Here is a 16,723-nt window from a genome sequence, read left to right as displayed (position 1 = left end):
ATGTGAAATTCCAACCAGCAGCCTTTGGATCCAGAGACTGCAACTCTACCCACTGTGCTACCAGCTGCCCTACTCGTGCGTACTTGTTATATTCTGAAACGTATAACTCGACTTCAGATGGCTCGGTGGATGCTGAGCGCAGCATTGTCACAGACCTGGTCAGTCAGATGGACCCCCAAGGGAAGAGGACCATATTTGTCCTGACCAAGGTGGACCTGGCTGAGAAGAACCTGGCCAGCCCCAGCAGGGTGAGAGATCACAGCCCTTCTGTTCCTGGCTTGCGGAAGCATCGGGGGCTGATTCCGTTGAAGCGTGTGCCCTGTGTAATGTAATACTCCAAGTGTTCACAAGGGGGCATCTCTTAGTCACTTCTGAAAACTGAGCCCTTTTCATACAATAAAGGCCGAAGGAATGTTTAATTCTGCCAACACTGTTAAATCTGTAAGCTTTCAAAATATGACCTGTCCCACTGTTACTGTGCCGAATTTATTAAAACCTCCTCTTAGTCGTTTGATGTATTTAATGCACGATGTGTGACGCCTAAAGAGAAGTAAATATGATGAATTTTGTTTGTTACAGATTCAGCAAATAGTGGAAGGAAAGCTCTTCCCCATGAAGGCTTTGGGATACTTCGCTGTGGTGACAGGGAAAGGTAAGCCAAAGTTTCTGTGGTTGGCACTGGTTATTGCAGTGCATCATGTGGCGTCATTTTTCACCAGTAATTCAAACTCTCGTCTGTTTCAGGAAGCAGCAACGAAAGCATTGAAGCCATAAAAGATTACGAAGAGGAATTTTTCCAGAGCTCCAACCTACTGAAGTATGTCTGCAGATGTTTGATTCAGTGAAATAACCTTTCAGTGTTTATCGATACAGTTTGTTGGATTTGTGTGAATCCAAACTCTCCTTTGTAGGCTACAGGTTTTGTCCCTCAGGAATTTGACAGCAGTGTCCTTATGGTTTTCAAAATTCAAAATGTTTGGTTGCAAAGCCATATCCTTATGCGGTAAGCTGCCGACTTCAGGTTGAAATTTGCTGACCTTCTTTCTGTTTCTCACAGAACGGGAATGCTGAAAGCACATCAGGTGACCACCAAGAACCTGAGCCTGGCCGTGTCTGACTGCTTCTGGAAGATGGTGCGCGAGTCAGTGGAGCAGCAAGCGGACGCCTTTAAAGGTTTGTTTCACAGACAAAGATCTCAGCATTTGGAACTCAAGTTAAGAAATGGCCACTGCGATTGTAAAATGTTGGAAATAAAAGGTGATGTTTTGTGCTTTTACCTCACTGGCGTAGTTTGCACAGAGAATATATTTTTAGTGTGAATGAGTTAATTACAAATGAACATTTTATGCTTGGTCTGACTGGGTGATCCTTTTATGTGTGTAATGCGTAAATTAAATAAAAAGTTGATTTTGGCATGAAAAGCACACGCTGACACAAATAGGCTGCACTTGAAACTCTTATTTTGCAAATGTTGCAGTGAAATTTTGTTATGTGATATTTCAAAACATTCAAATCCTAATTATGTTACGGTGACATTGCTCTTTGCATAAGTATTTAAACCCCACACGTTAGCAGTTGGTAGTGCCACCTTATACTGCAGTATTAGCTTTAAGTGTTTAGAGGTAGGAATGTACCAGTTTTGCATACTCTCCTGGAGTGATTTTGGCTCATTTTTGGCCATAGGCAGTGATGACATGTATTTACCAGAAGTGCGTCAACTCAAGTTGAAACAGTTTAAGCGGTTAAAATGACCTCACTGTGCCGAAGCCTACGGGGGGCGCTCCTAGATGTCTTCATCAGCCAGTTTATCTTGAATCCTGAACTTTGTCTTTCATAGCACGGCGAATCTCTGTCTGGACCCGTTCAGCTCTCCCTGTACACCCCAGCCAACCTGTGCTCACCCCTCTGTGCCCCTCTGTGCCCATCATCCCTCCTGAATGCAGCTGTCTGGCCTGCAGGCAATTAGGGGGCAGCTAGACTGCAGGCACAGAGACAGAGGGAGATTTATTACATGTCAGCACTGGCTTTCCTTCCCATTGTGTTGTGTATAGATTTCCAGCACATCAAACCAGGGCCGGAGACGTGGAGAGGAGGCGAATAACGAAGCAATTACTGTAATCTCCATTGTGTTGGGAGCAGAGCGGGATGCGGCGCGTGGGATAATGGATCCCTCTGGGTGACACAGTTTGGGGAAGTGATGCGGGGGAGCCAGGCGGAGCGGGATTGATCCCGTGCCGGAGGCTTGGCTGCTGTCATGCCATCGGTCTGTTAACCTGCTTTTCCTAGGGCGCACGCGTAGGGATGCAGCGCGGCGAACTGGGCCCACGTGTGAGACGTAACCATAACTACAGTCTGACGAGCAGATTCTGCGTTAAATTACGCACGTTTGTGAAATAAGCTACAGAGTTTGTTTGATCTGTGTGTAAGTGCTGGTTTTCAGGGCTGATTTGGAGTTTTTTTTTTTTTTTTAGATGCTCCATCTGGGCAAATTTGTAGTTTCTTCAACACTTAACAGTGCTTTGTAAATTTGCATCATCGATAAAGCTTAAAAATGAACGCCTTTAAAATCCATTGTAATGAATTTGTTAATCTTAAATGCTCTGTCATTGTTTCCATGCTTGTTTAGTCCAACAGCACTCCATGCAAACTTCCTGAAAATGAAATTATAGTTTGTAAGAAACACAGTGGCTCATGTGAGACATTGGGCGCATGTTGTGCTGGTAATAAGTAACTTTATCATGGTGCAGTGCTCCACACTGACCAAAGCCATGAGTGTTTTTGATGGGGCAGCAGGCTGCGTGTAGATACAAATGCTCATAAAATGTTGATTGTTTTTCTTTGTCCTTGTTTTAATTGCGATTTCCAGCCTCCCGCTTCAACCTGGAGACTGAGTGGAAGAACAATTATCCGCGCCTGCGAGAGCTCGACAGGGTAAGTCTCTCTAGGCAGAGAATCTGGGGCCTCCACCGTGTCCAGAACCTACAGGTTTTAAAAAGTTTTTACAATTACCTTATTTGAAGGAAGTTTTTCAGCATTTTCCTTTCCAAAATGTACTTATTCTTCGTTGTTTGCTCCCCCAGAATGAACTCTTTGAAAAAGCCAAAAACGAAATATTGGATGAAGTGATCAGCTTGAGTCAAGTGACGCCAAAACACTGGTAAGTACGGTCATGTTGTTGTGCTGTGTGAGCGAGTAGAGATGCCTGTCATCTCTGCTGGCATACAAAGTAGTTTATGTAAGCAGGTTTTTAATGGAGGAATCGGAGGTTAACTTTTGTAGAAAGTACTTTCGTGCAGAGCTATTACTCTGCGCTCATACTGGCAGAGTGACAGCATAATAACACCAGCTGTGCCCTCCCATCTGTGATTATGAGCACTTTAGTCTTGGTAGCTTTGCGGGTGGTATATTTCACATTCAAAATAATGCTTTATACTTGTGGAAGGTTATCAAAGGGGATGGCAGGATGACTGCCTGCCCTTTCAGTTACTGTTTGACTTCCACAAAAGCTGTGTCACAGCGTACTCGGTACTGGAACTGCTGAGCGCCTTGTGAGAAGTGTTGTGAAGCACGACCGCGGTACAAAGGGTTGACTGATGAGTCGGATCTGTTTCGAGGTCCACCGGTGCCGCGGGATCGATGGGATGATGAACGGCCCCCTTTGCTGTTTAAGCGGGCCACCCCGACTGCCGCTGTTTGCCGGTGGCTCGCAGAGGCAGCCGATATTGATAGCGGGAAGTGGAGAGCGGTGAAAAATGGCCTCCCGCTTGTGATAAATGCACCCTCTGATCACTGGGAGAGAAGCACTCTTCTGCTGCAGGGCTTTGCGTTGGTCTCATTGCTGCAAGCCCACAATGGGTGTGGTACGCTGCAGGCTTTTATCGTGTGGTGTGAGCTCTGTCACTGTAAACATGCACAAAGGTTTGCCGATGGACTTCATGGTCGGAGGAACGCTGTTTCTGGTGCTGTTGCTTCAGGGGTCTGTCTGTGTCTGTTGCAGTGGTTCTAGTTAGAAGCACTGAACTATGTTTTTCATCAACACGTGTGAAATGACTGCATTCCTTTTTTTTTTTTTTGTACTTTTACTCAACATGCCCTACACCCCAGGCAGAGCTCTGTGCTCCTCCATCTCTGGGTGCTTGGTGGTCACTCTCACAAGTCTGTAGGTTTTCGGCTGTGGCTCCAGCGTGGTGCAGTAAACTCCCTTTGTCCCCCATGAGCTGCTGAAACTTTTTCTGCAACCGAGAAGGGTCTCCAAGCAGATCTCTTTCAGATCCTTTCAGATCTCCTGACAGCTCCATAAATTTGCATAACAACATGTCTTGATGACTTTATATTTCCTGTCAATTCCGTATGCAGCTACTGGTGTAACGTGTGCTGACAAAAACGGTGCCATTGGCAATTGACAGTTGTGTGTCTGTATCTAAAGCTCTTCATCTGTTGGTGATCCACTTTTGTTTATTCTGAGTTCTACATTGCTTTAGAGAAAAGTGTCAGCCAAATGAGTAAGTGTAAATGTACCCAGTCCTTATGTCTACCTTTTATGTACACCCTGTCAAGGTTGTTCACTCCTTTGTTACATGCTGGGTCCTCCTCAGGGAATCCATCTTGCAGAAGAAGCTGTGGGAGCGTGTCTCCACCCACGTCATTGAGAACATCTACCTGCCAGCTGCCCAAACCATGGATTCAGGAACCTTCAACACCACTGTGGATATCAAGCTCAAGCAATGGACAGACAAGCAGCTACCACACAAGGCCCTGGAGGTAGTGACTTCTTCAGAACTTTGTTGTAATTTTGAGGATTGGGCCTGATAGCCCAAGTGAAGGCTTTCCAAAGAGGAATTTCTTCCTAAATCAGAGCTGTTTGAATTTTAAATCAGCACATTGTGGAGCTCCATCAGGGTTAACAGAGAGAATAGATCTCTGTGGGTTTCATGAAAAGCTTCAGCTGCGTTGCTGTGGTGGTCCAGGCTCTCAAGTGCTGGACTGCTTTGGCGTGAAGGTTGTGTCTCGCGTCTTCCTGACAGGTAGCCTGGGAGACCCTGCAGGAGGAGTTTGCACGCTTCATGGCGGAGTATAAGGGGAAGGACCAGGATGACATCTTTGACAAGTTGAAGGAGGCGGTGAAGGATGAGAGCATCAAGCGCCACAAGTGGAACGAGCGTGCCTTGGACAGCCTGGTGAGCAGCCTTCTCACCCACATGTTGGGCCCACTTCCGTGAAACCTTGCTTCTCTTTGTTTGTATGTTGCTCAGCAGACAAACGGAAATACAAACTCAGTCCACAGATTTTTCTTTTCCAGTGTTTACATGTAGTTTGGCTTAGTTTGGGCATTAATTTGTCCAAATTCCAAGGCAGTCAGACCCTCCAGCTCCAGAAAAACTGTCAGTTGTAAACTGAGAACCACCATTTCAGATTGCTTGTATGGGCAGACATACAAGTTGCCTTTAAAGTTATCTGCCTCCGTTTCACACGGAAAATACTTGATTTGATGAAGGCATAATCCTATCTCTAACGACAACGCAGAGCTAACAGGTGAAAGCAACACACAAATTCGTGTGGCATTCTCAGCAGAGTGTGTGAGACGGTGATGGTTGGTTCTGCAGACAAGGATATGTATGTGCTCTGTGCTTTTAGAGGGTGATCCAGCACAATGCCCTGGAGGACCGTTCCATTACGGACAAGCCCCAGTGGGATGCCGCCATCCAGTTTATGGAGGAGACGCTCCAGGCTCGCCTTAAAGACAGTAGGTGTTATTATATCACACACACACACACACAGGTTGCGACTTGACAGTGTTAGCGGTGCGTGGTGTGTCTCACTGATGTGTCCTTGCCCACTCTGCCTCCCTCCAGCCGATTCGGTCATCACAGACATGGTGGGTCCTGACTGGAAACAGAGGTGGCTCAACTGGACGAACCGCACCTCAGAACAGGTGGGAAGGCTCCACACACACAAACACACACACACACACACACACGTGCTCTCTCGCACTCTTGTCTGCTGACTGGTTCAAGGGTCGTGGTGTTGAAGCGTGTCATGTGCTGTGTTTTCTAATAAAGTCTCTCCATTTTCTATAGAAGTTATGCCAGAACATTTCAGGATGGCATATTTTGTGTTTTAAAATTGTTGGAATGGAATGAAAGTAAAGACGCAAGCTATGACCATAAAATTTCTCTATAGACATTGTGTTGGGTAGTGTAGTAAATAGAGCTGCTAATTACAATGAGTTGGGCTTGAATCCTACCTCCTACTTTGTTACCTTCAATAAAGGTAAGTGCACTGAAGTGATGTAGTAAGAATTGTGCTGCTGAATGAATGGGTAAATCACTGTTAGGAGCTTAGGACAGCGGTTAGACATAGTTGGTAATATAGTGGGACAGCTGGTAGTGCAGTAGTTTGAGCTGCAGCCTTTGCACCCGAAGGTTGCAGGTTTGAATCTCACTTCCGGCTGTAGTACTGTTGATCGAGGTACTTACCCTAAATTACTCCAGTAAAAATTACTCAGCTGTATAAATTGGTAAATAATTGTATGTATTTTAACGTTGTAAGTTACTTTGGACAAAAGCGTCAGCTAAGTGGATAAATAAAGGAAAAGAAATGTAAAGTGCAACGTGTGTACAAATTCTTTCATACCTGCAGCACATCCGAAACGAAACCAAAAATGAGCTGGAGCGTCTCCTGAAGCTGCACGAGGACCATACCGCATACCTGGCAAATGATGAGGTCACCACCGTGCGCAAGAACCTCGAGGCCAAAGGGGTGGAGGTGGACCCCGTCCTGGTGAGTCTCACTTTTTAAATCAGATCACCCTAAATGGTTTTGTACCAGATCCATACAGTACATGATGCGGTGGCACAGCAGGTAGCTTTGGTGTCTCACAGCACCTGGGCCATACCTTTGAGGGGGGTCTTATCCTCATTCAGTCTGTGTGGAGTCTACATGCTGTCCCAGTGTTCTCATGGGCTTCCTCCAGGTGCTCTTGTTTCCTCCCACGGTCCAAAGACATGTGTTTCTAGTGACTGTGAGGAATTCAGTGTAGTATACCTAGCATTGCAAGTTACTTTTGACAAAGGTATCAGGTAGACACAAATTAATAATGATAATTATAATAGTAATGATATCAGACACCATGAATTGATCTTGTTTAGCAAAATGAAACTTTATTTTCATATCTGATGTATAAAAACACAACATTTGAATATAGAAGTCACTGAGTACATATTGTATCTAATGCTGTTATAAAGTTATGCATAACGCACATTAAAAAATACGGTGTCTTAAATGATGAGATTTATCATGGCATATACAAATGTGTGTGCGGCTGACTGCAGACTGGAGGTGGGCACATGGGTGGGACAGAGGGCAAAGGGTAGCAGCAAACAAGGATTTATTGAGAAAATCATTAACACCAATGGCACGTGACCCTGAAGTAAGTTTTGTTGCACCCAAAGTTGTGGTGAATTTATGATGGTCTACTGTCTCATATTATTATTATTATTATTATTATTATTATTATTATTATTATTGTAACTAATAATTATCATAATATTATTATTGTTATGCTTTCTTTGCGCTGCAAGTGTACTATGTAGAGTTGTACCTGTGGTTTGTTGAGAGCCTCATTCCCTGTTGCAGATCAAGGACACGTGGCACCAGCTGTACCGGCGGCACTTCCTGCAGAAAGCCCTGTTCCACTGCAACCTGTGCAGAAGAGGCTTCTACTACTACCAGAGGCACTTTGTGGACTCCGAGGTTGGTGCCATTCTCTTGTCTCCAGGTCATATTTCACATATCTGACAACATCACTGTTGCGGACCTTCGTGTTCCTGCTTAGTTCTGCATCTCCAGCATTCATAAACCATGAACAAGACTTTGTTATCTCTGGAACCTGACTGTATCACAGGTGAAGGGTAGCGTCCACAAGGAAGTGCAGTGATGTTTGAATCCTCCTCCAGCCTTTCATGGAGGCAGTACAGAATGATGGAGTGGTAATGTTATTTATGTTGTAGCTGACATAGACATCGTACTATTGTAAGTTTTTCTGCCCTTTTTCAGTCTGCAGCAGTTTAAGGAAATTGGACAGCTGCTGTTTTTGTTGATGCAAAGAAATGATGGCGCGAATCTGCCCAGGCACGAAGCGCCGTGTTAATCTGCTGCCAGTTAGCAGCCGATAAATGTGCCGCCGTGTTTTTGTTTGCAGCTGGAGTGCAACGATGTGGTCTTGTTCTGGCGGATCCAGAGAATGCTGGGAATTACGGCTAACACGCTGAGGCAGCAGCTCACCAACACTGAAGGTGGGTCGAGGCGAATCGTTGACGGGCTCAGGCTAGGATTCGAACCCGTGACCCGCTGGGCTTCCGCTCTTGAGATGCTTGCAGCACACTGAAACCTTCAGACCCCAATTTGCTCTTCCACCATAAAAACATTATGACAGATGTATTTAAAATACCAGCAAAAGGTGTTTATAAACATTTACATGCTTTGTATGTTTTTCCCAAAGCCCTTTTGCAATGAAATATTAGCAGTGTCAGTAATGCCTCAGTGGGTTGGAGGAACCACGTCTGCCTTGAATGGACCAAAAAGAACAGATTAACACATTATAAACGTTAAACTCCATACACATGGTTTGCTCTCATTTTTTCGTTTCTGTCAAAAAGACCTTTGTGTGACTGGATTAAAAAGAAACCCCCAAATAGTTATTAAACTGTATAAAAGGTTTTGCCCTTGTTTTCACTTTTATTTGGGAAGTATACCAACTTTATTATTTCATACACCGTAGTATTTTGCAATGATTTGCACTGAAACAAAATGACTTGATGAAACCAAAAGCCTCGATGCTGCGTATTGATTACTAGTCCCAGTTTGTGACCGTAAACGGGTGTCTGATGAGGTGTCCAGTGGTACTGCTTGACCGTTGTCATCTGGCTCCTCAGTGCGGCGCCTGGAGAAAAACGTCAAGGAGGTTCTTGAGGATTTTGCCGAGGACAATGAAAAGAAGGTCCAGCTGATCACGGGCAGGAGAGTGCAGCTTGCCGAGGACCTCAGTGAGTGTTGCACACAATGCTGATGCAGTTATCTGAGATATTTATACAGCACATTTAGATTCTATTCACCTTCATTGTCATTACAAGTATATCAATATCAGGTTTCTGGAGTTTCCAGAGTGTGATGCAACATAGAAATACAGACTGTACAGTAGTCCAAAGCACCAAATAAATAGAATAAAATGCGGAACAAATAGCAGCAACAGATATAACTGGAGGGTAACACCATTTCAGAATGATTTAACATATAATTTAATACGACGTATTATGTATTAAAAAAGCTATGGTAACACATACGACGTATTATGTCGTATGTGTTACCATAGCTTTTTTAAAGTCGATGATATAGGAACATTTGTCTAAAGGTCACATTTCAAGTCTTAAATGGTGGTTTTGATGCTGTGTCCTGGTACGAGTGATGGGGTTGGTGCCAGTAGAGGTCAGTGTTGGTCAAAACAGTGCATCGGACAGGTCAGAAGAGCGCTTGCCAAAATTATCGGAGTTGAGCTGAATTTATCGTGTTCTTCAGGAACACGGGTTCGTTACGCTGAAAGATCTTTCATTAATCACAGAACACCCTGGTGGGGGCATGCAGGTTTAGACGTCGTTCCAGAAATGTACACTTAAAGAACTAACACAAGCTGATAAAACAGCCAAAAAGAATTCGCAGAGAGTGGGGCAGGATCTAGAACGAAACACTCATATTTCCAGAACAGCACATCTAGATTCTACTGCCCACTTGAATGAACAAAAGGAATGAAAAATAGTGATGTACTCTAGCAGTGGGAAAGTTACGGTTTATTAGTGTCTGTGTGTTTACATTGTTCTTTTGAAAGAGTTTTTGTTTGCCTTAATAATACTAATTGTTCATTGTCGGCAGCTTGTCCAGAGTCTATCGTCTACACACACAAAGGGCAATTTAGAGTCACCAGTTCACCTGACACACATCTTTGGACTGTGGGAGGAAACCAGAGCATCCAGAGAGAAACCCACGCCAATGTGGAATATTAATAACTCTTTGTTTAACGACTGTAGTCCTGCAGCGTGTGGTTCCATTTTTACACGGGGCCTGTAACCCTGACCTGGGGCTCACACACTCCTCATGCTGTGCTTCCGAGTCGAGTGTGTTGCTCTGCTGTGGGTCTCTGAGCATCAGCACTACCGCTGACCCCAGGGAGTGGCTCCGTGTTTGTGCCCCACCATGGTATTTCTGTACAGTAAGTTTACTCAGGCGAGCTCAGGCAGGCTGCTGCTGTCTCAGTGCCTGTCGTGGAGACTGCCAACAGACACGGAGCTCACGGCTGCTGGCAGGAGCCCATCATTATCGCCATGGAGGGTATATGTTTATAATAACAGGACGTCTAAGAGGGGCTGCGGGCTGCTTGCTTTATTGTGTCAGAGTCCTGCTTCGTGTTCAAGGGTTTTAATGACAGAACAAGCCCAGGGGAAGCCCACCTTTGCGACGCAGGGTTTGTGTTTGACAGGGAACTCGACCCAAGAGTGGGTAGCCTGTCCTGAGAAAAAGCCTGGGAAACACACACACGCACAGTTTTCCTCACCCATCCATGCAGATGAGCTCAAATAGTCACAGGTGCATACTGTCAGCGTCACTTATTCCTATAACCTATACACAGATTTCACCTGGTCTTGTTAGTAAAATTGTGCTGGGGCTTTGTTTCTTGTTGCACCAGTGCTGGCACCTCTAAACAGCAAAAAACTAAATTTAAAAATAAATAAATGAAGTTTGTAGTTTTTTTTTTTTTTGACACGATGTTTACATTGTAGAAGAAGTGTATTTGATGTGGTGCACTTTGACTCGATATGACTGGATCCGCCGCGGACTCATAGCTCAGGGAGCCAAGTTTAGAGATTCAGTTTGACCACTGCTTGGACAGAATGTGGAACCTGCCAAACGTGTTGCTATACTTATGTGACGTTACGGGTTGCATTTACACGTATTTTGTTTAACGGATACTTTTTTTTCCAAAGCAACTTATTGATTTACGCAGCAGTTTTTATATGGTACAGTTTATATGGTAATTTTTGCAGTGTCTGTTCAGGGTTTAGGAGGCATGTATTAAGGGATCAAATACTGATGAATGCAGTTTAATGTTAGTCGATATGTTTCCTGTAACATTTTTGTTCCCAAATAGCTGATTTTTCTCACTAATTAGTGTCTCCTTGTATTTCTTCTAAAACATCTTGGAGTTTCTAACCAGATCTGGAAATGCACTTATTAATTTATTAAGCAGTGAGTTTATTAAATAGAGGGTGACGTGGGGGTTTTTTTATTTGACATAATGTTCATGTTCAGCGGCACAGAAGTGTGTGCATTGTTTAAGCCCTCACCTCTGGTAAAATACAGCGGTGAAAGAAGGCAGCTGCAGCACTGGGCCGCACTGCGGTCCTGGCACTCGGTCGTGTGCGGCAGGCAGAGGGCCGTCTTCACTCACATCCGCAGGCCCTTTGATCGCATCCTGCCTCTGCCAAAGTCAACAGGAGCACATGCACCGTCAGGCCTCATTTGAGCGGCTTACTTCACTTCCTCTCCCCTGTGGAGGGTTCAGCGTGGGAAGGGCTCTCGCCCCGTCTGGAGGGCGGCGGGCTTCCTGCTGCCCCCCGGCTCAAAGCACAGGAATTCCCGGGCCTGCCTGGCCTTGCAGCCTTCCTGCGCAAGGTGGCAATGCGCTGCCGGCGCGCGGCCCTTTTCATGTGGGATTAGGCAGCGTCTGCAGCGGCACGCCAGCCCCCCTCCCCCCCCCGAGGGGAGCACAGCGTCGGCGCACGGCCGCAGCGGCAGGTGCGCTCCCCCCCACCCGCCCCCAGCCGTGTCCTCCCAGGGCGGGACATGGGGGCTGCCAGACGGGTGGTAGAGCGCGCCCGGACTCGCCCCTCACGGCGGCGCAGTGCCACATGGCGGCAAGTCGAGGAGAGATGGATGGAGGTGAAGATGAGGGAAGGCATCTCGCATTCCATGAAACCACCATAAATAACGCTCCCTGTTTGTTTTGTACATTGGAGCCATTTGCAGTGTGTGCTCACTGTTTGCCATGCTCCGCTTCTCCCTGGTTCCAAGCCTAAGCAGTCACGGTTGACTGCTAATTATGGATTATGGCTTTGTTATTGAGCGTTTTCCAGTGCCTTTCAGGTTGCGCTCTTTTCTCAAGCTGCGCCAAAGCCTTTTGCCTGGGTCTTGTTGTGCCACCATGATGTGGAGTTTGTTTCCGTAGCAAGAAGGAACACTGGGGCAATTCACAGCCAGGAAGTGCTGTATTTTTGGAGATTTTCTCTGGGTGTAAGTGTGTGTTCGGTGGGGTCGAAGTAATGCATGAGAGTTCCTTATTCCACGATTAGGCTCCCATGTCAGTCTCCGGAACCACGGCCACCCAGCAGTTGGGGGGCAGGGATCCAGTGTTAAATGTACAAAATTCCATGAGTTGTTTTTGTCCCCCCAGCATACGTATTGCGTAAGACTCTTGGTGCAGCGATGCCTTGGTGGTGTTATGAAAATGCGAGTCTCTCGTTGTTGGTGAAATGATTGTTTGGGGGGAGTGCTGTTGCTGGTGGCATGGAGCTTGGCCAGTCTAGCCAAGCCTCCTGGCTGTTCAGACAAGGAAATACTCTGACTCACGAGTAGCGGTGCACCCAAACGGCAGGCACGCTGTGGAAGGTGGAGCATGGGTGGGGTTGAACCTCAGCGCTGAGTAACAGTTGCCTTCAGGGGACGGACTGGTTGTCTTACTCCAGGTGGATCTTTTGGCCAGCAGAACTATTTTGGTAAATTTCCAACAGCATAAAATAGAACAGTGAAAACTAACTTTGGATTCAGTTGCTTTTAAATGATGAATACACTATCAGTCACAAGTTTGAGTACACATGCTGGAACCTAGGTTAATTAGTTTCATGGTGACAAAGTTTGATGAGGAATTGAGTCTTCTCAGAGATGTGTGACACTTGTGGATCCTCTGCAGTTAGTATTCAGGTTGCCCAGTTGTACTCAAACTTTTGACTTGTACTGTATGTTAAATCCTTCTTAGTTTGGTTGCCAGAGATGGAGGCGGAACAGCCAACTTCTTTCTCACTTTCTCTCCCTTCATGACGGCATCTTAGTTGATGTCAAAACATCTGCGAAAAATCCACTGAGCCATGCATGCACCTAAGAATCAAGTAAGTTCTTTGAAATGTAATTTAAAGCCAGATAGTTGGGTATGCACTCTACATATCTGTTGCTGTTGCAGTTTGAATCATCAGTACCAGTGCTGTAATTTTTTCTCCTTTCATGTTTATCTCCTGAGTGTTCCCGTGGAGCACACACACCACAGCCATGTGTCGGTTTGAAACTGTGACCGCTGCCTCTCCCAAAGTCCTTTCATTTCATCTGCAGGATGTGAGCCCACGGCCTCCCTTCCTCCTCCAGTGTAAACTGTTTACCGGAGGGCGACACCTCCAGCGGCTCGCGGCAGCACGTCTCCCGATAAAAGGGGGATGCTGGTTTCTATCAGAGCAAGCCCTCCCACGACTCCCCCCGGCCCCTAGAGCCGTCAAGTCAACAGTTTATGTCTGGCAGAGCCAGGCGCGGCTGTCCTGCACGCGTAGGTGGGGTGGGCTGAAAACGATGAGGGTTCAAAGTTCAAATAGGGAGCGCTCTGCCGCGAGACTCCACCAGCATTTCGGATCTCTCCTGCCGGCACGGCGCACAGGAAAGATAGCTCTCGTGCCATTAATCTTTACCTGACCCCCTGCACCCAGCCACCCTGTGACTGCCGATGTGAGACGTCTGCGCCACCCTCAGCAAACATCCTGCCATCGGGTGTTGAGGCTGCCAGTTGGGGGGCCTTCTCTGTTAGACTGCAGTCATGAGGACAGGTCGTGTTCAACGGTGATTTAAAGCACTGACCAGTTGAGCACAAGTGGTGCTGAAGTGGTGAAACCGAAAAGCTAAGATATTGGTCTGCAAACACTACATAAGTGAGCCAGCTGGCGGTTGAGGAGAGGAAAACAAAATACACCCAAAACAAAGAAATAGGAGAAAAATAAACTTGTGGGAGTCTGAGTATAATGATGTCCCACCCTTCCTGGGCATTGTAGTGTAGGAGAGCGTTTGGATCAGGCAGACTGCTGATAAAGACCTGCAGATTGTCACTTCAAGCCCCAGATCCCAACTGCTTGCCTTAATTCTTTGACTCCTTAGATGTAATGTTCTGTGTTAGTTGACCTGGCTAATAAAGGGCAGTAAGGCCCGCCACTGTCTGTGGAGGTGAGTAGTTGTTCTCTCATTGTCTGTGCTCTCACTGTGGAATGTTCTCTGCCACTGTTTCGTGTCTTCAGGAAACCCTTTCATGCTTTTCCTAAAGAGACTGTACTCAAGAGCTTCGTCTTTCTCAAGGATAAGCTCTTTTACCCTGCCTTTGGAATTATTATTACAGAACTGGACAAGATGTGGTAATCATGTTCACTGCTGGCAACCTGAGAACCTGAATGTTGTTTAAATAAAGGTTGAAGTTCATGGCACCCAGTGTTAGTGCTAATTTGGTTTTCCTTTCTCTTTTCGATCCATTCTGTGTCAGTGCCGCTCTCTGATTATTTCTGATTTATGTGGCGTGTCTAAGTCTTACTTTATCTGTGTTTGTATGAAAACAGGTGCTTTTTGTTACATGTGAGTGGGAACGAAGAACAGACCCGCCTTGAATCTACTTGTAGAAAGACACTGTAAGGATTATCCAATGCTTTATCCCACTTTGGTCGGCTTTATGCGTTAGTGGTAGAAATTGCTGCCGCAGCATTTATCCAAACATGCCGCAGGAAGCGTGGTGTGAGCTGTCATACGGTCTCGATAAAGTTTTGAAAACACTGAAGATTGCGAGAAAGATTAATGAGTTATGTGTTCCGGCAATCCATCACCTCTGTCCCAGAGCTGCAAGATGCCCCCCCCGCCCCCCGATCTTCACAGCGCCTGAGCACTTTCGTAACAAATGGCGGCACGGTGGCACAGCGAGTAGCGCTGCTGTCTCACAGCGCCTGGGTGGTGCAAGAGGACATGGGTTCAGTCCACGCTCATTCTGTGTGGAATTTGCATGTTCTCCCTTGCCTGCGTGGGTTTCCTCCAACAGCCCAAAGACATGCTGTTCAGGTTCACCGCTACTGTGTGAGTGACACAGAGAGAGCGTGTCCCACTGATGTATGGATGAGTGACCTAGTGTAAGTAGTGTATCTAGCAGTATGAGTCACCTTGGTGAATAAGGTGTGTGGGCTCATAACGCTACATAGAGTTTGTTGGAAGTCGCTTTGGAAAAAAGCGTCTGCTAAATAAATGTAATGTGAATGTAAATCACAGAGGCCTTCCACACGTTACCACACAAACTCCTATGTCTTTCTGACAGTTTGCTGTATCTATTGTCAAGCATTGATTAGACAGTTATGTTGACTGTAAATGGTAAGGGTGCTTCTGAATGCCAGCTGAAGGGGCTCTCCATGTGTTTCCCAAAGCCCAGCTTAAAGTTTGGGTTTGACTGATGACTTCCGGGAGTCTGGCAACCTAACAGAGTTGACTTAATTTCGTAAAGCCAGGCGCCATAAAATCGACAGGATATCTGTGATTTAGTTGCACTTGCAAAAAAGAGAGAAAAAAATGTGCTTTTCCAAATCACAAGCACTGTTGTATTCCATTTGTGGCACTTACTTTGCTTTTTCTCGTGCCTACCACACATGCTGCTCACCAGATGAGAGATGACTGTGGGCGGGACTCACTCCTCTGCCCTCTCCCCCCGTCCCGACCCCTACTGCAGTCTGCTAACGTCGGTGTTAAAAGCACATGTCAGGCCGGCCCCCTGACAAATAGCTGTTTATAGTGTTACATGACAGTGGAATAGGATGCAGCTTCCGCCGCTGGAGAGGTGCTCCCCAGCTGTACGCCAGCCGGCTCCCAGCCGCGACCCCTGTAGGGGGTCACGTGGGTCCGTCTTGGCATCCAGCTTTGAGCCCGTGTGCTGTCCATGCACCCAGCCCGTCTGTTAGTGGGCTCATGGAGGGGACGGGGCAGTCCCATTGGTGGTAATCACTCATAGCAGGCATGGCTGCTGCTGCTGCTCTATGAGCAATATGTTTGGTGTTTTTCCTCTTCCTCTGAAAGAAGAGGCACATTAAAGCCTTGTGGCTTTCTGTCTTGCTGTGTAACGCGGTGTCCAGGGCAGAGAGCAGCTCTGAAGAGAGCCATATGTGTTTTCCCTAGCTAGTGCTCTTAATTCCTTGTTACCATCTAATAATGAAATGACAAATTTGAAAGCACATTTAGCAGTAGATCTGATCAGATTTTTTTGTGAAATTAATTATGGAGCCCATTTGTGTCCCCATGCCTAATGTAAGTACGTGTAACATTTGCGTGATAAATTACTATTTGGGCAGGTCATGTTTGAAATTTGGGGTACAATATGAAGCAGTGCAGTGTTAGCCCTCCGTGGGCTACAGTTGAGCCCCGCTAGGAAGTGACAGTGGTGTAGAAGATATGGGGGCCGTGGTGGGATGCTTGTATTAGTTTTCGTTTCAGCCACTGCGTCCCGGCACCTTAAAACTCGAGAGAGACGGAGCAGTACGCCATGGTCCAGCTCAGCCCGGCCAGCACGCGTGCAGCTACAGGTGGATGTTTGCAGAATTGCGGCAGCAGGTGGCGTAGTAGTGATCAG

General features: G+C 46.4%; 1 protein-coding gene across 4 annotated transcripts in view; it reads left to right on the top strand.

Annotated features, from left to right (window-relative positions):
• opa1 (OPA1 mitochondrial dynamin like GTPase) overlaps positions 1–16,723 on the top strand; it is a 38,308-nt gene that overhangs the window by 15,010 nt on the left and 6,575 nt on the right. For all 4 annotated transcript variants that reach the window (XM_018757381.2, XM_018757379.2, XM_018757380.2 and 1 more), the window contains 14 exons: positions 118–248; positions 580–652; positions 745–817; positions 1,058–1,173; positions 2,867–2,931; positions 3,081–3,157; positions 4,596–4,761; positions 5,025–5,177; positions 5,635–5,743; positions 5,853–5,932; positions 6,640–6,780; positions 7,636–7,752; positions 8,201–8,294; positions 8,934–9,044. In XM_018757381.2, the coding sequence (XP_018612897.2) occupies positions 118–248; positions 580–652; positions 745–817; positions 1,058–1,173; positions 2,867–2,931; positions 3,081–3,157; positions 4,596–4,761; positions 5,025–5,177; positions 5,635–5,743; positions 5,853–5,932; positions 6,640–6,780; positions 7,636–7,752; positions 8,201–8,294; positions 8,934–9,044 (1,506 nt within the window). The remainder of the gene's footprint in view (positions 1–117; positions 249–579; positions 653–744; positions 818–1,057; positions 1,174–2,866; positions 2,932–3,080; positions 3,158–4,595; positions 4,762–5,024; positions 5,178–5,634; positions 5,744–5,852; positions 5,933–6,639; positions 6,781–7,635; positions 7,753–8,200; positions 8,295–8,933; positions 9,045–16,723) is intronic.

Source organism: Scleropages formosus, chromosome 8 (assembly GCF_900964775.1).
Source record: "Scleropages formosus chromosome 8, fSclFor1.1, whole genome shotgun sequence".
Taxonomy (NCBI): domain Eukaryota; kingdom Metazoa; phylum Chordata; class Actinopteri; order Osteoglossiformes; family Osteoglossidae; genus Scleropages; species Scleropages formosus.
Note: the sequence above shows the minus strand (reverse complement) of the source record. Positions and strands in the feature narration are given on the sequence as shown.